A 25,283-nucleotide genomic window follows, 5' to 3' on the forward strand; every position below is an offset into this window, starting at 1 on the left:
AGAAAATGTTTTGAGAAACGATGTACAAATGCGCTTTACACAATTGATGTGTGTATGGATTGGGATAACAGTTGTATGAGCCCCTAATAAAATGTTAAATAAAAAAAAAAAAATCTTGTGTATTCAACCGAAGTGACAGCTTACTAGGTTTGGGGACTGAACGTCAAGAAAAACCATTAAGATTGCAATTCAATGATTATATTTTCTTCCCTGTTCGCACTGGCCAGTTTCTCTTTTAAGGCAAAGGGGGTAAAGAACAACTCAAGATGAGTCTAGCGCATAGCAACAACCCTATAGGAGACACAAAAGAGCAGCTCCTGAGGGCCGCCAAGGTTGTCGATCAATAGGAGAGGTGATCACCTCATCTCTCCCTCGAGGAGCAGCTGCTGGGTCTGAACCACAGATCTTGCTGCCGGCAGGACAGGAGGGCAAAATCAGCCTCACTGCCACCGAGTGGAGGCCGATTCACAGCGACCCTGTGAACCAGAGGAGGAAGGGTTTCTGAGGCCGAGCCTCCCTTGGAGTGGCTGACGGCCTCAACTACGTAATCCAGCCACCACGCTAGCAGGGCTCCTTGTGCCAGACAACCCGTTCAAAAACAAGCGGTGTGAATGTGAGAAAAACGGGTGTGGGTGTGGGGGGTGTAAACGTGTTAACTAAACTTTAGGTTACATTTTTATGTCAGAATATGCACTTTAAAATCCCCAAAGTTTGGGGTACAGATAAAGCAAAACTTTTTCAGTGGTTAGGCTAAATTAGGGAGGTGAAATTTGACTACTGCCACTAATTCCAGACACATCTGATTTCAAAACCAAATAAATGACACTCCATCAAATCAGGCCAAAAAGATGAGGTCTGGTTCTTAGGTTCAGAAAGCTTGCTTTAAGATAGGCAGGACAGAAACCCACTTAGGTGTAAAAGAGGAAGGTGTAAAATTCTGGCTGTTTCGGTTCCTGATGCCGACTTCTTGGACGCTGGCCATTTCTGACAGTGTCGGTGAAGATACTGCAGGCTGAGTTTATTGGGTGAGAAGGTCACCTCTCATCAGGAGCTATGTTGAATACTATACATTTTTAAAATTATCCATGAAAATGTTTAGACAATTCAAAACCTAACAAATGCACTTGCAAGTAACATGGTGGTTATTTATTTCAATCCTGTCTTAAAATGAGATCACCACTGCCATTGAGTCGGTTCTAACCCACAGTGACCCATCTGTGCAGGGGCTACTGAGGCTGAACGTCGTCGCTCGAGCAGACAGCCTCATGGGTCTTCCTCTTGCAGTTCGCCAGTTCAGGCTTCCCTCCTAGGGCCCCCAGGGTCCTTTTAGATGAGAGCTAGACTTTAAATGTCACTTTCATAACCTACCCCTCACTCATTCGTTCACTTTGACCCACATACATTCCTGTAACGTAGGGTTGGACACGGGAGAGGTGGATGGCAGGAGCTGGGACACGAGCGCGGCTTCTGTTCAGATGGATGAAGAAAGGAAAAGCAGCTGGGGCAGCACAAGGCCTCTTCACGTTTGTACACTGTGGCCCACGGTGGAAGCTACAACAGATGTGCACCCACAGGCAGACAGAGGGCTGTGTGCTGTCCTTTATTACGGATACAGCAGTGGACAGCCCTGTTCATGCTCACAGCATTTACTATCCATTATCACATTTAATCCTCACAGGAATAATGGCGGGAGTGAGTAATGATCCCGTTTACCAGGTGAAGACACTGAGGGCTGAGGGAGTGTAGTGTCCGTCCGTCTGTCCTATACAGGCAGCACTCCAGCCCTCATCTTCTTTCTCTACAGCAGGCCCTTTTGCACAATGCCATCAGTCTAGTTGTCAGCTATATCACAGTACGCCAGGTGGAAGAGAGCCGAGAACTCGAGGCTTCTCATTTGTAGGTGTTGGGCTCCGATTTAACCAGCTAATACACAACAGAGGTGCGATTGCAGCCCTGCTTGACTGACAGCTGCTCATTTTTCTACCGCCTCCAGACAAGAGAGAACACGCACGGTGTTACACAGACTGGAGCCATCGAGCACAGCAGCTGCCCTCTCCCGAGCAACACCTCTCCCCCACTCCCAGGGACCCTACAGCTCTGGAGAAATGAGAAAAGCCCCTCGCCAGAAAGAGGCCCGCTAGAAGAATCCATTCAGAAGTGTTGGCCGATATATGCGCATATACGCTATTATGTCCAATCTTTGGGAACTTCTTTCCCAGGGATAAAAAACACTTGTCTATTATATTTAATCAGACATGACAGGCATGTGGTTCTTACCGAAGTAAGTTTATAATTGCTTATATGGTTTCATAAACAGATTTAACCCAACATTTTTTAGCAACATTTGCTAAAAAACAACTGAGTGGCAGTTATTCCTAAGACTGAAATACATCGAGAGGCTTGGTAGTATGGCCGACCTCGCCGAGGCCCTCAGTTTTACCCCCCCAGAGTCACCTTAGCAAGTTCATGAAGAGACACTTTATCTCTACACACCTGTCAGGCAGGGAGTGGAGTCACATCAGGCAAGTATTAAATATATCAAACCAATTCCATTCTGATGAACGATAACATACTTCAAAGGCCATTATTCCATTTTGGAGTAAGAGTTAGAGGGAGAAGGCATAAATAGATGCTTAATAAACATTTCCTGAGTGGCCAAATGAACTTTCTGGGCCCTTAGTAATGATCCTATGGGGTTCCGGGAAGAAAATGAGTTCAAAGCCAATTCAATATGAATACTGTGGTTCTGAACTTTGTCACCATCATCCTTGGCTCCTGCCATGTGTATAGCATTCCACCAGCAGACAGCAAGGTAGTGGGGAGCCAAGACAGTTTTGAAGTTCCTTGTAACCTGGGCATCAAAAACCTGAACTTCACTGGGTCAATCTGGAACTTATGGAGGTGATATTCTGAGTCACAGGAGTTACTGAGATTTTGCATATTTGCGGGTAACACTCCTTCACTCATTCTTGGAGGAGGAGGGAAAAGTTCAAGGCAGGCAGGCGAGCACTGCCCTCGAGTGCTCGGACCTTCTCGGGCCACATGCTGCCCTGCACAGTCACCTCTACCTCAAGGACCGACCCAAGTCACCTAATGAAACACACGGTGCGGCTGTTGTTCTTGGTTTCTTGCCCCAGAGTAACACACGACCAGACGACACACCAGTTCTCCCCTCCCTCCCCCAACCTTCCTCAAAGTCACTGTACCATAGTAAAATTAGAATTCATTTTAATAGCTGACCTGTTTGCATCTGATTCAACAGGAGCTCCTTTAGTCAGATCCAAGTCCTCTGTCTAACCACTGGGAACATCAAGAACCTTAAAAAGACCCCAAGCCGCCCTATGGTAGCAGCCTGCCTTCTCAAGGGCACTGGAAGAGGTTCTTTAAGTCTTCTATCAAACGCCAGTCTATCGCTAGGTTCATTTCCCGACACCGAAGGGGCAGAAACCCACCTCCTGGCAGTGAGTGAAAGGTGGCCTGTTCCCCTGGCCGACCCAGGATCGCTGTTGGCCTTACCTTTCTGACATGGCTTCCAAGTTATGCAGCGTGCATTCCCGATCACAAGTGCACAGGATCACAGCACGGCTCTCCGCATTTCGCCCTGACATAACCACCCACACCTGCAAGCGCTCACAGGGCTGGCGTGTATGCCCCTGCCCCGCCCCTTTAACACAGGGGTCTCTTGCAATACGTTACCTCCTGGCTGTGCTTGCAGTTGGAGCTCCCTCCAGTCACCCCATGGCTCTGCTGCCAGTATAATGTCCTGGTCTAGTTCCCCACCCCCTGCCAAAGACACAGGCCGTTAAAACTTCGGTTTTAACTGATCACCTCTTGGGCCCAAATTCCTCTTTCACAGTCACAGGAGGGGCCAGGAATTTGGAATTCTGGTCCCTGTAGCTCTTTAGATAAATATTGCTAAAAAAGAAGAAGAAGGGGGGGGGGGGCGCGCGGGGAGTATTTTTTTTTAATTGACTTTCTCCTACAACAGATTAATTCACCTCAGCTCTTTTACCTGAAAACAATGGAATCTCCTTTCCCGAAGACTAATCCAGTCAACACGTGTGTACTGTTTCAGTAGGAATCCCAGACACTTGAGTTTCCTCTTTACGTCTCCAAGTGCCCTTCTCTGGACCCTGTCAGTCTTAATGATGACCCCCGGGTTCAAACGTCGTGCATGCAGGAGAGAACGCTTCATCATCAGGCAGAGAGAAAGCCCTAAAAACTAGAAGCAGTACGACTGGCCAGCCCGTCACACTCCAAATATCCCGAGACTGGAGGGGAGTCTGTGTTGGAGAGGGGCAGATGGCCGAGGCTGCCAGGGTAAGCTATCAGAAAGAACATGTTCGGAGAGAGGTGCCCAACCCCCTGGGGAGACAGGGGAGTTTGGAGTGAAACATGTAACCTTTTAACTACATGTGCCCTGCCTGGCCGCCTCTGCAGACCCTAACACAGGGTCAATGGGGGAAACGCTGAGTGTTACCTGGATGACAAACAGCTGCTTTGACTTGTGCACTTGCACTCATGAACGCAACCCCACAAAACAGCATTCAGTGCATATTTCAACCTCTTTCCAACAGCGGCACACACCACTCTCCCCTCGGCTGGAAACAGTGCTGTCAAGACAAATGTCCGGAGGGGGCAGGGCTGGGGCTGGGTACTCTGAGCCGAGCGACTGAACCTGCTGTCAGGCGCACACAGGTTAGGCTGGGCCCAGGCGCTTAGTGAGGATTGCATCATAGTAGGGGCTGAAGACCATCTTGTTGTAATTGACCAGGCGCACGAATTTAATAGCAACTTCCTCCAGCTCTGTCTGAACTGGGCCCAGTCCACCAGGAATTGTGGGAAACGGCTTCTGAAGGCCTGAGGCAAGGTAGGTTTCTAAGAAGGTCAAGATTCGGGAATCTGTGAAGGAGAAGAAGGCGGATGACTGTTTCTCTTTCGGGCTCAATTGATAAACGAGTGACGCTGCCTTGGTTCTGAGTGTAAACATCACTTCTGCGGGGAACCCTCCCGAGCCAGCCCCCGACCAAGTGCGGACACCTGCGCCTGGGAGCGTTCACTCTCCTTCGTCTCTGCCCTGGAGACAGTGAGACTGAGGCGGGTGGGGGCCCTGCTCCTCTTGCTCAGCAAGCTCTCCTGCATAGGGCTCCAACTCCACTAGGCCCGGACTTGGTTGAGGCAGAAAAAAATGAAATGGGCATTACAAGTTCAAAAGAAGAAAAGAGAATAAAGGAGATTCTAGCACTGTTGGTTTGTGATCTCCCTCTTTCCCACGAAGCCCACATGGAGGAAGCAGGAGCGTTCTCCTCTGATGCCGGGGCTGTAGAAGTCGGGGGTGTTTATGAACTTGTCCAACAGTGGAGCAACCGAGCCAGACCCTTTCTCTAAGCCCCTCTACGACGTTCTTGCGCTCGCCTGCAAAATCAGCCACACAAAGGGCTTCAAAGAGTTTGAGCTTCAACCCCACAGCTGTTTGGGTCCTGCTTGCGGCGTTGACCACCAGCACAGCGAGTGATGCCAGGGGCCGTGGTACTGGTCAGACTCCTGGTCACCTCTGGTAGGCAGCACTAAATTGCTCCTAAAGGTTTTCAAGCTGACCCCTTCCACAAGCAGACCACCAAGCCTGTTCCCTAGGTGCCGCCTCTGGGAGGGATTTGAACCCTCAACCTTGGTGCTAGTAGGCAAGCGCTTAATTGTTTGTATTTCCCAGGGACTCACAAAAACAGCAGGTGCATTGATATTGAATGGGTTTTGTTTTGTTTTTTAACTACATGGGCCCTGCCTGCCCGCCTCTGCAGATCCTAACCCATGGCAGGTGAGTGGAATGACCTCCAATGCCAATGACCTGATCACCCTGCGGGCGGGAACTCCCTCTCCATCACATTCGCACCCAGCCTCCTTTGGAAGGGCCTGTCTACCAGCACACGGAAGGCCTGCCTCCCCACAAACATACCCATGATCCTGCGAACAGGGTTGTCGGGACTGGACACAGCCTGGATCTGGCCCCTGAGCACGGTCTCCTTGTCTGTGGTGAAGGGAGCGAGCCCGCACCGGGAGAGGCAGCTGCTCACCTCCACGCAGACTTTCTCCCCGATGGCAGTTAGGGCATCGTCCAGGTGGAAGGAGCTGCAGCAGAGGGGGGGGAGGGGAAACCCGCAGAAGAAAAAGCCGATGACTACAATGCACATGTGGCCGGTGCACACATCCCGCCCTGACGAGCATTACAACAGCCTGACAACGGGTTCTGCAGACAAAGGATGGGCTCCTCTTCCCTCCCTCCACCCTCCCAGGCCATGCACACCCCACTGGGAGAACCTTCTCTTGCCCCTCTGCAGGACAGGGCCTCGGGGAGAAGAGGGCTCAGGGGAAAGCAGGACACAGGCCCTAAGCAGGACCAACGCTTCACACCTGTGTGGTGCTCAAGCAGGCCTGGGTTAGACTTCAGAGCATTTTCAGATCCCTCTGGAGCCTGACGCACCAGCAAGTCACAAGAAACTAGGAACTGGGGGCTCCAGAGAATTTCCACTGGACACTCTTGTACTTCTCGATTTTTAAAAACTCATCAGCCTGTTAACGCTTTTAAGTCAAACTGGAATTTGAAAGTTAACAGCATTAGTACCTTGCGTCCCTGGGCCCCGGGCTCTCCAGAGCACCTGAGGGGAACTCTCCTCCTGGAAGTGTTCTGAGCTGGTAACTGCCGTCTTTCCGGAGCAGTCTACTAGTCGGGGCCAGGCCTGAGAGCCCCTTCCAGCACCCCACTGGGGCCCCCTGCCGGTGAGCTTCCCCACAGGTGAGCTAGGTGAGTAAGCCTAGGGAAGCCAGTGTCTCAGCTCAGCAAACACCCTCCGGGCTGAAGTCACCACTGCTGGCTGCAGGACACGCAGACACACACCTCGCTGTCCTGAGCACACACGATCGGAATGTCCGAGGGTCGTTTCCATCCAGGACTCCTCTGGATTGGAGCTCGGCAGATACGATGCTTACTTAGATCGTGTAAAAATATTCTATGGACCATCCACATCTCCTGACACAACTGGACTCCAGGGGCTGTTACTGCACCTGAGCACACATGTTAGTGCTGAGCAGTACGGCACTACATTGACACTCAGGACCAGTTCTCCGTGGGGAGCTGGGCATGGTGTGGAAGCACTGGGAGATGACAGTGAAATCGATTCAGTGGGTGGCCAGCAGTAATTTCAGGATGCATTGGAGGAGAATGGGAAATATGAGGCTGTCCTAAGCACAGTTAGGCAGGTTTCAGTTGGTGAGGTCCCTACTTCAGTTAGGCATCTGCGCAAGCGTGTCCTGTCACACTGGTTACTGAGCACGAACAAGTCACCACAGCCTGGAAGGGCCCTGCTAGCACCAGGGCTGATTCTACTGCAGAGCCCAGCGGCATCAGCTCTGCTGGCTCGTCATCAAGGGAGCAGACAAGTTAGACAGCAGGGATTTTTCTGGGAGCCCCCTCCGGGCTGCTCTCAGCCACCCTCACCCACAATCCACAGCCACTCACGGCAGATGCATGTCGATGAGCAGAATCTTGATGACCATCTTGAGTTTCTCAGCAGAGTCGGCCTGGCCGAACACCCCGGGGCCTGCCATGCTGAACGTGACCAGCAGTACCGCCCCCAGGATGGTGAGCTGCTCCAGCTGGCGCTGGAGCTCCTGGAAGCGCGGCTGGTCCATCAGCACCGTCTGTGTGAAGGTGAAGGTGAGACAAAGGTCATTCCCAGGACAAGACTCCAGCTGGCCAGCAGGAGACAGCGGGCCCTCAGGATTTTTCGGGAGTCACTTCAGCGTGGTAAGAGAGGTCTGTGTGGATTTGTCCATCTCAGAGTCCCCTCGTACTTAGGAAGCAGGCATATCAACATGCTGGTAAAGCACGGGAGGTGTGTGTGTGTGTGAATCAGAGCTCCATCACTTAATAGTAGCATGACCTCATGCCCTTTTCTTCAACTCTGAATGTTACGCACAAGAATCCCTACGTCAGATGGCTTTTAAAGACGGAAAAAGATAATGAATGTAAAGTAGCTAGCAGACTTGACCCTCGCAAGAGTTCTACCATCAGGAGTTCCTGGATGACATAAGGAGATAAGCATTTGACCTCTGGCCCCACAGTTGATGGTTCAATGCACAGAGGCAGCCAGAACACAGAACTGGTGATCTGCTTCTGAAAGGCCCTAGCCTCTCAAACCCTCTGGAGCACGGTTCTACTCTAATCCACACGTGGTTACATGTGTGGACTCGATGCCACGGCCCCTCGCAGCAGCAGCAGCAGCAATTCAATAGAAAGGAGAGGGTAATGAGGGGCAGCGACAAGGGACCTACCTACTCACCAGCTCCTCTGTGTTGGCACTGTACCAGTTTGTTGGTTTTTTTCATTGTTTATTTTCCCCAATGCTTCTCAATTTCATTCATTTTTTTTTCAAGAGAACATTTATTAAGTCTTAAATAGGACAAGGACAAGACACACACAAAGATGTATCATTCAGACGAGGGAGACCATTAGCATGAGACCCTAATGGAGTCCTAGCGTTTGCTGAGATACAAAACTTTAGAGAGGGTACGGGAGGTCAAAAAACGGTCACAAAATGTAAGGTTGGTGGCAGATCAATACATCCTAGTTACAGGTGGGATTACCAGAGCTATGGCGGACAGGTGCACTATGGCAGACTGAAGCGCTTATAAAACCCCCAAAATGGTGATACCCATCAAGGACACACCCAGGGAAGCCCCAAGGAAGACTGCCCCTCCCTGGGCTGCTCAATGGGTGGAGGTAAGTGGCCCACTTTCCAGTGCACTCTGCCCGAGGGTGCGACTATTCACACCCTTAGGCGATGGTCAAAGCGAATTCAATGGAGGCTTAATCCACAGGGGGACTCTCACTGTCATCCACAGCTTTTTGCCAGGGTGCTCAGAGGCTTAATCCACATGGGGACTCTGCAAATGGATTGGGGGCTCTCACTGTCATCCACAGCCTTTTGCAAGCAGGGTGCTCAGAATTTAAGCTCTAATACAATTTTCTCTGATGGCAGATTTTATTAGGTATTGCACCAATTTTAAAACAGAAAATCTTCACTCCTGGGGACCTCTTTAGTCCCAGGTGGGCCAGGATGGGTCATTCTACATAGAACATTTGAGGGAAGGTGGGGACATTTTCTTGAAAGAGACGATACTTATTTACCGCATCAGCACCCAGCGTAGTGGAGGTGGGACATGAATCCAGCATCCAAAGAGTGGGAATGGTACTTTTGAAAGTAGCCAGTGAGTTCCGTAGAGACAGCCCGGGGTCCCAGCATGGCAGTGTGGGGGTGAGAAGAGAGGGGCGGGAAGGCTGAGGAAATCAGGCTCCTGCCCTAAGGGTTCAAGGTTAAATAAAGGATTCCAAGCACCCCCATGCTGCAAGCCATAGAGACATCAAACCAAAATGTTCATAACTTGGGGTCTTGCCCCAGAGCTCTTCTGAAGATGCTAAATACTGTATTTGAAGATTGAGAATCCTTTGTTGTTGCTAAGTCTGCTTAAATGTACAAGGAGGCTTCAGGGAGTTAGTGGGGAAATGGAATAAAAATTCATGGAATTTATTCACAGACTTTTGAGACCCTTGTCTAAGCATCATTTTATCAGCTGCTTTTTCTTTCTTTCCCATCTCATGGCCAGGCAGGAGGGGCTTGGTGGGTCCAGCATTACCTGGCTAACTGCCAGGTCAGTGGCAGAAGCCTACCCGCTAGGCCAGAGGAAAAGGAAGAGGTGGCCTGCTCTTGCACCAGCAGTCAACGCCTGGAAAGCCCTGCCCCGTCGGGGCGCTGGGACTGGAACCGGCTCCATGGCCGCGAGCCAGGTTTGGACTCACTACAAGGTCGGGTGCTTCCTTGCTTGTACCGGGGGCTCCCCACAGTGTGCAGGGACCTGAGCTTAAGTGCAAAAGATTCCTAAGAATCAACTCTGGGGAGGAGACATCGGCCCCCAGGGAAAGCCCAGCTTCGTGGGTGGGGGGCTTCGGCAAAGCCAAGCTAGTGATCGCAAAGGTGCAGGGTCCCTCCTGCTCGCCCTTCTTCTTCCAGCACACAAGAGAGTAAAGGGGTGGGGGGGGCCTCTTCTCAAGAACCAAAATGAGGACACTTCAGTGAGACTGGTATTGAGGTTAAAGAAGCCTTGGTGCCCTCAAAAGAGGGGGGTGGACAGGGTGCTTTCTACACCAAGCCATGTGCTGACAGACAAAGCAGGCCAGCCCCTCGTGAATCCCCCTTGGAAACGTGGGAGGGAAGCGCGGCTCCCCGGCAGGAAAGGGAGAGAGGGAACGAAAAGCAGCAGGCGCTGCAGCTGTGCTGGCCATCGACATGCCCAAGTCCAAGGGCTGCTCAGACCGGGGCTCGCACACAGGGCTGGTAGGATCGCACTCAGCCACTTTGGGAACCTACTTGGCAGTTCTTCAAAATGTGAAACAGAGGCACCACGTGGCCCCCTGTGCGCCCGAGAGAACTGAACATGCTGTCACAAGCGTGATCGGGGAAGTACTGCTTGCATTGGCCAAGAAAGAAAAACTGGTGTCCACCAACGACGAATGGATCAGAAAGACGTAGTGTAGCTTTGCGCAGTGGAATATTTCCCAGATATAAGTAGGGAGGCAAGTTAATGCTGATGAAGCTACAACATTGAGGGAACTTTCCCTTGCTAACAGAAAGGTAGTCTGTCAAAACCCACCAGCCAATCAGCGGGGGAAGACGTGGTGCGTCTGCGGCTAGAAAGAAGACGGCCTCGGAAACCCTATGGGCGTCCTGGACTCTGACCAGGGTGCTGCTAGCTGGCACCGAGTCGGTACGGAGTTTCTGGGAAGCTATCACATGGATGGATGAATGCTGAAAAAGAGCCAGCCACAAAAGGTCACACAGGGTAGGAGTCCACGTACACAGCGTGTTCCCCGTAGGTAAATCCATAGAGACAAGAGGCCGATCAGGGTACGGAGGAGGGAGTGACTGCTAGTAGACAGGGGTTTTTTGGCGGGGAGTGATGAAAATATCTGGATTCAACAGTGGTGATGGTTGGACAACTCTGCAAATACAATAAAAATAACTGAACTGTATAGATTAAAAGGGTACCTTTTATGTGAATTGTATCTTAATAAAGCTTTCTAAACAGAAGCTCAACGGCACAGAAGACATTTGAGAAGTGAGACTACTCAGAGTGCTTACTTCAGGGAACGGCCTTTGGCCGTGGCCCCACTTCAGAAGCTGCAGGTACGCATAATTCTGGACGGCGACAGGACTCAGCCCAGGGGCCTCCCTTGAGCCAGCAGCCTCTTCCCCAGCAGGTGGGGAATGTTCACACTTCTGAGTCGTAAGGTCATCTGCGGCTTCCTCCAGCCACTGGGTGACAAAGTCCAAGGAATCTGTGAAAAATAAACTGCAAACATCACTACGACATTCTGCAGGCACGTTTCTTAGAATGGCTTTAAGGAAGGTCCTTCTGGCAGTGATGTAAAGTACATAGTGTGGACTTTGGAATTAAATAGAAATAGCTGAGTGATCTCAGGGAAGTCATAATCCCTCTGAAGATCAGATTCCTAACCTAAGGCAATGCACAAACACAGCACCTACCTCGTAGGCTGCTGTAAGGGCTGAACATGGTAATGACTACAAAGCAACTGCCTGGCCTGGCCACGTGGTCAACACATGCTGGTCTCCTCTTCCATCTGAAAGGTGATGACTCTACTCTGAAAAGGGGCAAAACTGGAGACAGACAGGACGAGTTTCCCCGTACAAGGCAGCCACTAGGCTGAGGGGAGGCTTGTTCCTTGTCTAGATCGTAGTCTGGTTGCTACTACCTGGTTTACTTTGGCCTCACAGGAAACAACGCTGTCACGTGCCTGGCATCCATCACACACATGTGGAGCTTTAATTTGCTTTCAACCTCCGTGCACTATTCTGTGCTGAGGGATGCACTAGGGACTCTCAGAGAGAGGAGAAAGAAAAGGAGGCACTTGTCCTTGTTATTTGAGCAAAAAGTGCCTCGTCGAGTCTGGGGAGGGTCTGCGGCACTGCCAAGTGGAGGCCACCTTGGGCCAAACGGGCGCCGGGGTCAGGGCGGGAGTCCCTCTGACAGACGAGGAGGACACACCAATGCTCCCACACCGCATTCTCTGTTCTGATCCCTGGCCTTAGGCTTCCCGCTCCCCTTGGCCTTCTGCAGGCCAGCGCGCTCTGTGCCCACCAGTGCTGGCAAACTTTGGTATTGATTCTGCGAGCAAATACTATCCTGACCCTTCCACTCCAGCACCCAGAATTTAGCTACCTGGTTCTCACACTGAGATTCTTCTGCTTCCAAAACGGTCCTGTCTCCCAAAGGGCAGTGGGATAGAAAGTCTCAAACTATGAACTGTATGCATGGTCCATCAAAGTGGGTCAAAATGTCTCAAAACCTGCTTCCAGGTGTGTCAGAAGGGGCTCAAGGACAGCGCTTTCCTGCTGGGTTTGGAGTATACGCAGTGACCCTTCGGTCTTCTGGGGCCGGGGCTTAGTTGGCATTCTCCTCGGACCACCTCCAGGGCTCCTCCAGGCCCAGCAGCTCCTCCGTCTTCTCCGTCTGGGGTTGTATAAACCAACCGTTCAGACGACCACTGTCATCTCGACCAGCCAAACTGGAGGCTTACAGGGAACTCAATGATTTGCATCTGAAAACTGCGATTTCCCCAGGATATGAGATTCTAAGGGCAGGCCAAAGGGAACCCTAACGATCCAAGTAGGGTGGTTTTCCTGCCACTTTGAGAAGTTCGGAAACATGACTCTTTCCTGCGTGGAATGACAGAGGATTTATAGCTGTAGAACCAAAGCAAAGGGAAATTTCCTTTTCTTTTTTAAAAATCATTTTATTGAGGGCTCTTACAGCTCTTATCACAATCCATACATCCATCCACTGGGTCAAGCACATTTGTACATATGTTGCCATCATCATTTTCAAAACATTTTCTTTGTACTTGAGCCCTTGGTATCAGCTCATTTCTCCTCCCCTCCCCCCCATAAATTATCATGATCCCTTGATAACTCATAAGTTATTGGCATGTTTTCATGTCTTACACTGACAGATGTCTCCCTTCATCCACTTTTCTGTTGCCCATCCCCCTGAGAGGGGTTATATGTCAATCATTGTGATCGGTTCCCCACCCTCCCCCCCACATTCTCCTGTATCACTACTCTCAGTATTGGTCCTGAGGGGGTTTATCTGTCCTAGATTCCCCATGTTTCAAGCTCTTGTCTGTACCAGTATACATGCTCTGATCTAACCGGATTTGTAAGGTAGAATTGGGGTCATGATAGTGGGGAGGGGAAGCATCAAAGAACTAGAGGAATATTGTATGTCTCATCAGTGCTATACTGCACCATGACTGGTTTGTATCTTCCTTGTGTCCCTCTGTAAGGGGATGTCCAATTGTCTACAGATGGGCTTTGGGTCTCCACTCCAACCTCCCCCTCATTCACATCGATATGATTTTTTTTGGTTTTGGGTCTTTGATTCCTGATACCTGATTCCTTCGACACCTCATGATCACACAGGCTGGTGTGCTTCTTCCAGATGGGCTTTGTTGCTTCTCAGCTAGATGGCCACTTGTTCATCTTCAAGCCTTTAAGACCCCAGATACTATATCTTTTGATAGCCGGGCACCATCAGCTTTTTTCACTATATGTGCTTATGTGCTTTCACTATATATGTCTTGAGCAATTGTGTCAGGGAAGGTGAGCATCACAGAATGCCAGGTTATTAGAACAAAGTGTTCTTGCATTGAGGGAGTACTTGAGTGGAGGCCCAATTTCCATCTGCTGCCTTACTACTTAACAAATAAGAATATGTACATAGATGTTTCCCTATCATTATATATAAACGTATTTACATATGTACATACCTGTATTTAGACCTCTATAAATGTCTTTTGCCTCCTAGTTCTTTCCTGTATTTCCTTTTACTATCCTCTTGTCCCACTATCATGTTCGGCCTTCATTTGGGTTTCAGTAATTCCTCTTGGCTACATTGCCCGTGATCAAGCCCCACCAGGCATCCTATGCCCTCCTTGCCAGCGATTTTAGATCACTTGCTGTTCCCTTGTTCCTGGGTTTGTTGGCACCCCCTTACTTTCCCCCACTTACGTCGGTTTGTTGTTTTCTTCTCTGGATTGTTTATCCCGCCTATCTTATCTAGATAGACATGTAGTGACAATAATGAGCACAAAAACAAGACAAAGCAAAACATAACAACAAAAGAAAACAAAAAACAAAACAGCAACAATGACAGCCACAAAAAAAGAAACGCCTATAAATAGCTCCAGGTCTGTTTGTTGACCTTTAGGAGTGTTTTCCGGTTGAGTCTGATGGGGTGCTATGCCCTGGCCCCAAAGTCAATTTTAATATTCCCCAGGGACTTCATTGCTTTGCTCCCCTTGCACACCCTTAGTGTTTCACCCCGGTTTGGTGGGGTCAGATTGGGCACAATTCCCGCACTGTGTCTCTAGGCAAAGGGACATTTCTAAGGAGCCTCCCGAAGAGAAGAGTAAATGACACTAGTCAGTCCCAAGGAATGTGTTGTCTTTGTCATTAAGACCAACATTGCAATTTCCCTCAAACGGTGTTTTCATTAAAAACTCGTTTAGGTTAGTACTTCTTTGTTCCTTTTCATTTCTATTCTTACATCCTTCTTGTATTTCCACATTTATCAGGTCAGTTTTCTTTTCAAGGCTTAGCAGTTATAGTTGTACTCCTGAAGTTGGTTTTGTGTGTGTGTTGTTGTTTTTTAACATCTTAATTTTAAATTCCTCAAGTTCAATTATTCTCATACTAAAGTCTTGTTTTTGTTTGCAAGGTAGGTAACATTATACTTTAAGCTACTCACCCATTGCCATCAAGTCAATTACAACTCAGCAACTCTTTCTAAGGTTTGGTGATTATACATCTTTATGGGAGCAGATAGCCTCATCTTTGCCCCAAGGTGCTGCTGGTAAGTTCGAACCACTGATTTTGGGGTTAGCTGTGCAACCTTTTTACCCTACCATGCTACAGCAACTAAACATGAAAAAACACAGCCAACTATTAAGGTAGCAGATGGACCTTGGGCCTCAAGTACTCCCTCAATGCAAGAACACTTTGTTCTAATAAACTGACATTCCGTGATGCTTACATTCCAGACATGATCGCTTGAAGACAAAGTGGGTGCATAAACAAATCTGGTGAAGAAAGCTGATGGTGCCTGGCTATCAAAAGATATAGTGTCTGGGGTATTAAAGGCTTAAAGATAAACAAGCAATCATCTAGCTGAGAATCAACAAAGCCCACATGGAAGAAGCACACCAGCCTGCATGATCATGAGGTGTCGAAGGGATCAGGTATCAAGCATCAAAGACTCAGAACAAAAACTCATATCATTGTGAATGAGCATGTACCAGGAGAGTAAAGGAAAGGTGCAGAGCGATAGCAGGAACCGATAACAATGATGTACATATAACTCCCTCCCAGGGGGGCAGACAACAGAAAAATGGGTGAAGGGAGACACTGGTCAGTGTAAGACAAGAAAAAATAATAATAATTTATAAATTATCAAGGGTTCATGAGGGAGGGATAGAGGGGAAGGGAAGAGGGAAAAAATGAGTAGCTGATACCAAAGGCTAAAGTAGAAAGAAAATGTTTTGAAAATGATGATGGCAACAAATGTACAAATGTGCTTGACCCAATGGATGATGGATGGACAGTGATAAGCATTCTATGAGCCCCCAATAAAATGATTTAAAAAACCCTAGACTTTTAACAAAAGCACACCATAAAAATTAGACGTACTTGGTTGTTTCTCTAAAAGTTCTTGAAACTTCTTCCTTTCATATTCGACAGACTGCTGCATGAGGTGCGGCCGAATGCTGCTGACAGCAAAGTTGGCCATGTCCACTTTCATGAGGTCTAACGCAGAGAAGATGGCCCTGAGAGAAGCAGAGGGGCCAACAGTCAATAGGGCGCCTGGGAAATAGGTTCAGTCCTAAAAGGCAAAGAGTGAGCTGGTGTTCTACCATGGACTTAATATGACTGAACTAGTGAACCGTATGCTATATGAATTATATGGCAAATAAACTTTTTTTAAGAGAACTGTTTTGTTAGAAAGTTTTCCATCTCAGAAAAGATAGCAAAAGAAGTAAAAAAAAAAGATCATGAGGAACATACTAAGAAAAACAAATTTGGAATACAAAAATATCTAAATGTTTGAAAGGTGTCCATTTTCCAGCTCTGTTTGTTCTTCCACAGACCTCCCTGTAACCCCCACGCAGACAGTTCCCCCACTGCCTCTGGTTCGTCACTCGGTCCCTGGGCCTGAATGGGCCCTTGTGCAGACTCAGGAAGGAGAGAGCCGCAAATGCGAGGCGCAGCGCTCATCACGAGGTCTCTCCACGTAAACATGCGAATTCACGTTGCCAAGAAAGAGAAAGTCAATTCTCTTCTTCTCCTGTCCCCGCATCATCTTGGTTTTAAGGCATGCTGTATGCATTGGTTCTGAAGGTATAATTGCTACTTCAGACTCTGAAGGCGCCGGGGCGGATCTCACTGAATGCCAAGTTCCCTTCAGTGCTGTCTCTCTGCTGTCTCTCATATGCCCTCATCACTTGCCACACGTGGAGAGCCGCCGAGTGCCTACTTGTAGGAGGTCGTTAAGACCCCAAGACACAGGTTTAGGTGTGGCCTACACAGAGAGAACAGGATCAAATGCCCTCGCCTGTCCCCTGAAGCCCTGAGACTAGCTGGGCGACATGTGGCAGTACTTATGTGTGGGAAATGATACACTGTCTGAGGGATAATTAAATCCGTCTCCAAATCCTGAGTCCTTCCCCCAGCTTTCTATTTCCTAACTACACGGCCCAGTCCTCTTCTCCCGGAGGGCATTCTGACTGTCCAGAGAGGGTATTTCCAACAACTCCCTAAACCCATCTAGGGCACTATTTCCCAAAGTAAATAATACCACCCACCCACCCCCACTGCAGGTGCTGGAACCAACCCGGGGGTTGCACAAGCAGATACCTACACTTTATCGTGAGTTATAAGCTGAAACACAAAGTCGTTAATTAGCCAGGGGGCATTGAGTGGCTTTTTGATGAAAGGAGGTCAGTTTGGGAACCTATGATGTATAGGGAGCAAGGGAATCTGCCCACGGCCTGGAAGTAATACTTGAACATCACAAGGGCAGTGAATTATTGACTGTGGCTCTTCGAGTCAAAGTCTCTAACTCTGACCTTTCCCTCCATGGGTCTGGTAAGAACGTGGGGGAAGACACTGACAGGATTCACCTGTGATTAACTGTGAACAGGATGCCCTAAAGTATCATACTGGTGTGTATAAAATGAGCCCCGTGAAAAGCAGGAAGAGGAATTTCATTCCCACCCAGAGTCAAGAGTGGAGCGAGTCCTCTGGACCCAAGATCCCTGGGCAGTGAACCTCCTGGATCCAGAATACAGCTATCCCATCAGAGGGGCAGCCGCAGAACGAAAGCCAGAGCTGCAGAGTGAAGGACTTCTCACAGAGCATGTGGAGCTGAGTGCTTTCATGCAGGAGGCCTGGAGCAGCAGAGAGGCCTCTGAGCATTTATCAGCAGACTGAAAGGACGCTGTACTATGTCCTAATAAACAACTCAACCCTGAGCATTGCTTACTGGTATTACAACTTGTTAACTTCCTTAACTTCAGTTTGTCATACTGTGGTGGCTTGTGTGTTTCTGTGATGTTAAATGCTATGTCACTGGTATTTCACCTATCAGTAGAGTCACCCAAAGTAAACAGGTTTCAGCAGAGCTTCTATACCAAGAACAGACTTCGAAGAAGGAACAGGGTGACCACTTCTGAGTAATTAGCTACAGATAACCTTAGGAACAGAGTCCAAACATTGTCAGTTACTGAAACCCTAATGAAGGGAAGCATATTATTATCAGAGGTAGTGCCAGAAGATGAGTCCTTCAGGTTGGAAGAGCTGAGCATCATTTAAGAACGGTTGAAGCAGTACATGGACAGAAAGCTGCCAGAGGTTCAGGCCAGGTTCAGAAGAGGACATGGAACCAGGGATATTGCTGCTGATGTCAGATGGATTTCTGCTGACACAGAGAACACCAGCAAGATGTTCACTTGTGCTCCATTGACTATGCCAAGGCATTCAACTGTGTGCATCACAATAAACCATGAGTAGCTTTGAGAAGACTGGGAATTCCAGAACACTTAATTGTACCATGTGGAATTTGTATATGGATCAAAAGTCAGTTGTGTGAACAGAACAGAGGAATACTGCATAGTTTAAAATCAGCAAAGGCGTGTGTTGGAGTTATATCCTCTCACCATAAGTATTCTATATGGATGCTCTCGTACCCCCCTGGTCTCACTTTTGTTTTGCTTTAATGTATGAGCACTTAGATACCCGGAAGTCCAAACCTGACAATAAGCTTTGCATTTCAAGTGAACTGGATGTGATTAAAGAAGTGCTACTAATGAGGTGGTCAGCTACTAACTGTGAAGGTCAGTGGTTCAAACCTCCCAGTCACTGCACAGGACGATAGCCTACGTGGCAGGCCTACTTTGTCCCACGGTGTTGCTATCCGTTGGAATCAAGGCAACAGCAATCTGTCCATGTGATTAGCATAATTACTCACCTGAAAAGAGGCACTATTTCCTTAATGTCCTTTAGTTTCTTAACTTCCTCATCTCTGGCAGGTGCACACAGAGTCCCCATCATACCAATGATGAATTCTGCCAGCTTTGTAATGTCTAGGGCCCCATTCTCTGCTTCCTGCTTGATCAGGTCCAGATCCAAGACTTCGGTTATCTGGTTTCTCAGTCTAGTGTGACCAGGCAGCAAGAAAGATAAGAGCGTCTACAAGAGAACATAATTAAGTTTAATCAACATTACTGAGTCAGACATCATTTTTTATTTTATAGAAAGAATTTTACAGCTCTTGAAATAAGGACATCACAATTGCTACTGCAAGCTTAAGAAAACAGATGCTTGCAGATCAAAGTAGCTAGTTAAGTTTCCTTCCATTTAAGCTCAGCATAGTAACCAACTGTACAAACAGAGTAAATTGTTCAAGGTGAAAAGTGCAAAACCCACTTATTAATAAGAGCCCGGGAGCCGACCACAAGTGGAACTGCCACGGAGACATTTCGCTGCAGCTACTGCTGAGAACACTGCCGCGAGGGCTGCATGTCTCACCCACACTAAGTAACTGTTCAGCCATTACGAATAGAGTATGTTCAAACCTCTTACATGCAATTATTAAGTAATTTATAAATCACTTAGCTTTTATATAGTTTCATCTTATTTAAATAATTCTATTCTTAAAAGCATGATTCCCTGCCCCCTTCATCTACATCAGGGGTGTCAAACTCAATTAAAACACAGACCATTTGGTACAACAGACAAGATTCACGTGGGTCACATCACATTTACAAATTTTGTTAAATTTATATTTTAAAGTGAGGATTCAGGAATATGGATAGGATCATTAAAACACTATATAACTGCTTTTATTTAAACATTTCTTTTAACGTATTTATAAAACTAAAATTATTCTTTTTTACCCGGAAACTTGCCAGCGCTTTCTTTCTACTAGTTTGCACTAGTAGAAAGAGGCACTATGTTGTGACTGGAAAATATAACAAAGTACCTAATAAAAAACACAAAATGTTGGACAGCTGATAAACGTGATGCACAATCGTAATGGCTTCCCTCTAAAATGTTAGCTAGCGCTGCCGCTAGGTATGATTCATAACAGCACAACCCAGAGTGCTCTTTTTAACCTTTCTGCTATTGGGATCTGTTTACGTTACGTGCCACTGAGAGTGGCAGACATATCGCTTCCAACTGTCCCCAGAACAGAGTGCGTTTATACACGTCCACAGGCCTCCGGGAAAGACACTGGAGCATGTGTATACTCATCTTCAGTAGTTAAAGGGTTAACGAGGGAATCTTCAGTAGTTAAAAGGTTAATGAGTTAATGTGTATGGTATTGCTTCGATCTCCCCTAAGCACTATTTTCTTCATGACAATTTTTTTCTATTTTCATTTTATTTCAGAGCACTGCAGGCTACAAAAAATTACCTCGGGGGCCACATGAAGCCCATGTGCCACCAGTTTGACACCCCAGTTTGACACCCCTGATCTACATGGTTATCATGGTTTACTGAGAGAGAGAGAAAGAGAAAATAGCAAGGTACAAAGGTACTAAGCCAAAGATAGTCTTAAATCCACGTTTTCAAAAGAAATTTAACATCTTGATTTTGCAATTTCTGTCAAGTCTCTGACAGAACAACACAGAGAGGGGTGAATAAATGTCCTAAAACATCAGAAGAGCCTCATTATGGGCTCTGAGGAAGAGCTGCTTCACCTCACCTCTTTAATCTCTCCGACCAGTCTGATGGCATGGTCATATGCTGGAGGGTCTTCACTTAGCTGGGCACTCAAACAATCCCAAAAGGCTTTGTGTACAATTTCTTTCACTCTCTTCTCCAAGCTGAAGGTACATGGGGGGGAGGGGGGGAGGCGGGCCGAGAAAGGGCAACATTCAAGATATTTGAGCCTCAAAACGCTTCCAAAAGTACCAATTTCATGTTGTCAGAATTGTTCCTCAGTCCTCACAGCAGCAACTTCCTTCTGGTATTGATGGAAAATAGTTTAAGAGAACATCTCTCCTCCCCCACCCCCACCCCACCCCCGAGGGAGACAAATAACAGAAATGTGGGTGAAGGGAGGCAAGAGATAGTGTAAGACACAAAATAACAATAATAATATATAAATTGACCAAGGATTCAAGAGGGTGGAGGAGCGGGGAGGGAGGGGGAAAAGGAGGAGCTGATACCAAGGGCTCAAGTAGAAAGAAAATGTTTTGGAAATGTTGATGGCAATATATGTACAAGTGTGCTTAACACAACTGAATGATGGATTGTCATAAGATTTGTAAGAGCCCCCTAATAAAATAATTAATACTCCATACATGCATAAATAATAAATGACACAAAAAAGAAGGAACAGCTGAGTATGTATACAGGTTGAAGGACTTTATTTTCTCAAAATATTCTATTCATGTATGATATTTTGGATGATAATTCCTTAATCAGGTACCAAACTACATCTTCTAAATAACATCTCATTAAAACCCATCTTTCTTTAATGCGAGCAAATTAAACTTTCAGTGCTAATGTGAAAAAGCAAATACTGTGTGTGGACAAATATAAAAACATCTGTGAAGTCCTATCGAGAGAGAAGCCTCCTCGGGGAGAGACCCTCGCTTGCCAACCGCGCAGCCATTCCTCCTTTTTCTCTGCTGGCAGGACCCTAACGTTCTCATCAGAGCAAAGGCCTGGCTTCGAGAAGAAGTCATGATGAATCTAAGCCACCCTGGCACTTCTGTTCCCCGTGGGCAGGGTCAAGTTTTTCAGGCTCGACTCTGACAGCTGGCCCAGCTGTAACTACAAAAAGCAGCAGAAGTCTCCTGGGTACCTTCGGGGGGAAGATGTTCTTCCCTAATAAAAAGAGAGGCCTCTCCATCCACCCTTTTCCTTCGTGCCTAGAATGCTGGTGTATGATGGGATGTTTGCTGTGAGGGAGCCACTCTGCACCCAGGAGCATGGCTGAGCCAGCACAAGCAGGTCACAGATGCACTGACCCAGACTTGCCACGGTGAACTGCTCAAAGGGCAGCTACACCATATTCCATTGTTTCTAAAACCACCCCCACTACACCTCCTGCCATTTTAGCATCTTTGAAACTTAAAGCTTTCTTGAAATTGATGGCATTTTTACAATTACAATGGGCCATTTTTCCCCTTTTATTCTGAGAATATATTTTAAACACATGTCCCTCACAGTCAATACGGATTTTAGAATCAATGAAATACAGTATGTGCCAGACCCTAGAGACGCGGAGCACACAGCACAGGCCAACCTCCCTGGAGCTTCCAACCTGCTGGAGCCAGCACGTGACCGACCACGGCCGTGCAAGTGGGCGCTGCAAAGGGAATGAGGGAACCGCTGCGCAAAAACCCAAAAGGAGGCTCTCAACCGTGCCGCAGGAAGAAGATGCCAGGCAGGCTGTCTAGACCTTTTCTTTCCATTTCAAAGGAGCGGTGAGCCTGAGATCTACCTTCACCACCTAGGAATTCCTGGCACTGTATCAGAATGTTTTGCAGGAATGATGTTCAAAAAGTAGAAATACATTGGCATCAACTGAAGGAAATATTTCCAGGCTGGGAAATGACAAGCGTTCTTTGATGAAACCAGGCAACTCCATTTACCTGTCTTCTGGTAACTCAACTGGTTTAATCCGAAAGTCGCCATTTACTACAATCTCGTGGGCGAGGGCCATGTTAGTGACTCCTTTGGCTGTCTCCAAGAGCTCTTCGACTGTCACAAATCGAGGCGGACTAGCTGCAACAAAACCCAACGTCAGATACTTGCTCTTTATCTTACATGTCTACAGAGAAGGGAATGATTCTGGTTCCAGCCAAGCATTCCAGTTACGCCCTGGCAACCCCCAAACCACAATAGTAGTTACCTATTCCATACTCAGTGTTTTTCTTTTTAATCTAGAAGCCCCAAAACAGAAGTTAATTTACAGCACTCAAAACAGGTCGGTTTGGTTTTTCACTATGACTAGTCCATGGGAAATGATTACAGTAAATTGGAGCTTGACTTTTTTTCTTCTTCTTTAAGTTGCTATCATTTCCCCAATAAACTTAGAGCTGGCTTTCTAATATCTTTGCCTACAGCTTACCGTAGAATATAAAGCAGGCACCAGATTTGAGGTCTTCCTCCTTGTCTCCATCAGCAGTTTATATTTTGTACCATCACTAACGCTGTTCTATCACATAATCTCCCCAAGTTAAAACACAGTGGCTCTGTAGGTGCCAGGTGCTGCTTAAACGATGTTATAACTTCCATTCTATACAGCCTACTGAGAAAGAATTTAAGTTCGGTACTGCCTAGGGCTTAGGGGAGAGTGAGGTTTGAGGTGTATAGAATGCAGCAGCCCCACTGAGTCAAAAACCCCAGAGGTCATCTTTGATTGTTCTCTTTCCAATGCCCAGCTAGCCAAGTCCTTTGTATTTTACTTCTGTGGTCCACTGCTTCATAATTAGTCTCTATTACCTCTTTTTTTTTTTATGTTTTCCAACTTCTGTTGAACTTTCTTTCTTTTTTTAAACATTTTATTAGGGGCTCATACAACTGTTATCGCAATCCATACACACATCAATTGTGTAAAGCGCATTTGTACATCATTCTCAAAACATTTTCTCTCAACTTAAACCCCCGACATTAGGTCCTCATTTTCCCCCTCCCTCCCCGCTCCCTCTCCCTCATGAGCCCTTGATAGTTTATAAATTGGTATTTTGTCATATCTTGCCCTGTCCGACATCTCCCTTCACCCACTTTTCTGTTGTCCATCCCCCAGGGAGGAGGTCACATATAGTTCCTTGTAATCGGTTCCCTCTTTCCTACCCACTCTCCCTCTACCCTTCCTGTTTTGCCACTCATACCACTGGTCCTGTAGGGCTCATCCGCCCTGGATTCCCTGTATTTTCAGTTCCTATCTGTACCAGTGTACATCCTCTGGTCTAGCCAGACTCGCAAGGTCGAATTTGAGTCATGGTAGTGGGAGCGGGGAGGAAACATTTAGGAACTAGAGGAAAGTTGTATTTTTCATTGTTGTTACATCGCACCCTGACTGGCTCATCTCCCTGAGACCCCTCTGCAAGGGGATCTCCAGTGGCCTACTAATGGGCTTTCAGTCTCCACTCCACACTCCCCGCCCCCATCATTCACGATGGTAAGATTTTTTGTTCTGATGATGCCTTACACCTGATCCCTTCGACACCTCGTGGTTGCACAGGCTGGTGTGCTTCTTCCATGTGGGCTTTGTTGCTTCTGAGCTTGATGGCCGCTTGATTACCTTCAAGACTTTAAGACCCCAGATGCTATACTTTTTGATAGCCGGGTACCATCAGCTTTCTTCGCCACATTTGCTTATGCACCCTCTATACCTCTCTTTTGATAAAGCTTGTACATGAATAGTTTACTCATGTAACTCTCCCTCATGTACTGAGCTAAGGAACAGAGGGTAATTCTCACTTTTAAAAGTCTATGATAGTGGTTCTCAAACTCTGACCTCTATCAAATTCAGGGGGACTTTCTTAAAACAGATTGCTGGGACCCATTCCCAGGGTTTCGGACTGAGCTGGTCTAGGATGTGGCCCAATAATTGGTATTTCTAACAAGTATCCAAGTGATGTGGATGTGGCCGGTGCCAGGACATATGTTTTAAGAAGCATTAGTCTATTAGGTGAGGGTACTAATTGTGGGCGATGAGGATTAAAATCTGGGTATAAAACGAGATAAGTCAGCTCATAATCTGGTTTACACAGGACTTAGTAGTTATAAACATAACTGGAGGACATCGGCTGACCTCGGGAGCAGGAGGGAAGCTACAAATTCTGTTGCGAGGCAGCACTGACCCTTCAGAGAAAGCACAATGAGCAAAGCTCATTCACCCGAGTTGAAAAAAATTATGGACCAGAAGTTATCACTGAAATTAAATGGTGGCAGGCATGTCCCAGGGCTACTTTGGGGATGATCCCTCTATGAATCTTGTGATAGATGTGGGGAGATGGCAACTAGCAGACAACAGAACCATATCGGAATGGTGGTAATAAGAGGCAATAGTATCACCGTGTTTGAAGCTTTGGAGCGAGTATAACTAATGGCTCTGTTCCACACAGACATGAAATGCTTCCACATGCCCCCTCTCCAAAGGACTTGTTTTACTACAGTGTAAAAATGAGACTGTGAACATTTTTCATGTAAAATTTTGTTGTTAAACTTTTGTAATAGCAAAAAAGAAAAAAGGCAATTGGATCTTCTTGCATTCATGAAACGCTATTTTTCTTCTTCCACTCTTCCCTTTTGCTCACCAAAAAAAAAGAAGAAGAAGACCAAATCTAAGAGTTGGTCAAACCAGTCTGGTAAAAATCCTTATTTGGTCACAAAAGGGGATGTTGGGAAATATTAAATTCGCCTCAATATTTCCAGAGAATATTAATAACAACATGGAATAAATAAAAATTGCTTCATGAACACTGGCAAAAGACAATATCCAAAATCAAAGCCCAGGTATATCTTTTAATTCTCAATATTGTTAAAGATCTCAGTTTTCCAAACGGATCTACAGATTAAATGCAATCCCAATAAAAATCCTAGCATTTTTTTGTTGAAAGTGACAAACTAATTCTAA

The 25,283-nt window shown here is 47.1% G+C and overlaps 1 protein-coding gene and 1 pseudogene across 2 annotated transcripts in view; one reads left to right on the forward strand and one right to left on the reverse strand.

The window, feature by feature from the left end:
- Positions 1–854: 854 nt before the first annotated feature.
- The window catches only part of TCP11L1 (t-complex 11 like 1), a 30,687-nt gene continuing 6,258 nt past the window's right edge, over positions 855–25,283 (reverse strand). The window contains exons 4-11 of one of the 2 annotated variants that reach the window (XM_030885860.2): positions 22,291–22,423; positions 20,391–20,511; positions 18,652–18,872; positions 15,816–15,952; positions 11,193–11,389; positions 7,514–7,695; positions 5,954–6,126; positions 855–4,902 (exon numbers count right to left, since the gene is read on the reverse strand). In XM_030885860.2, the coding sequence (XP_030741720.1) occupies positions 4,700–4,902; positions 5,954–6,126; positions 7,514–7,695; positions 11,193–11,389; positions 15,816–15,952; positions 18,652–18,872; positions 20,391–20,511; positions 22,291–22,423 (1,367 nt within the window). In that variant the 3' untranslated portion in view covers positions 855–4,699. The remainder of the gene's footprint in view (positions 4,903–5,953; positions 6,127–7,513; positions 7,696–11,192; positions 11,390–15,815; positions 15,953–18,651; positions 18,873–20,390; positions 20,512–22,290; positions 22,424–25,283) is intronic. The other variant, XM_045290954.1, reaches the window with a different exon arrangement.
- On the forward strand, positions 24,525–24,749 carry LOC115869860 (annotated as a pseudogene).

The sequence above is a fragment of the Echinops telfairi genome, unplaced genomic scaffold (genome assembly GCF_000313985.2).
Source record: "Echinops telfairi isolate 266 unplaced genomic scaffold, ASM31398v2 ScPeMD7_60;HRSCAF=208, whole genome shotgun sequence".
Taxonomy (NCBI): Eukaryota; Metazoa; Chordata; class Mammalia; order Afrosoricida; family Tenrecidae; genus Echinops; species Echinops telfairi.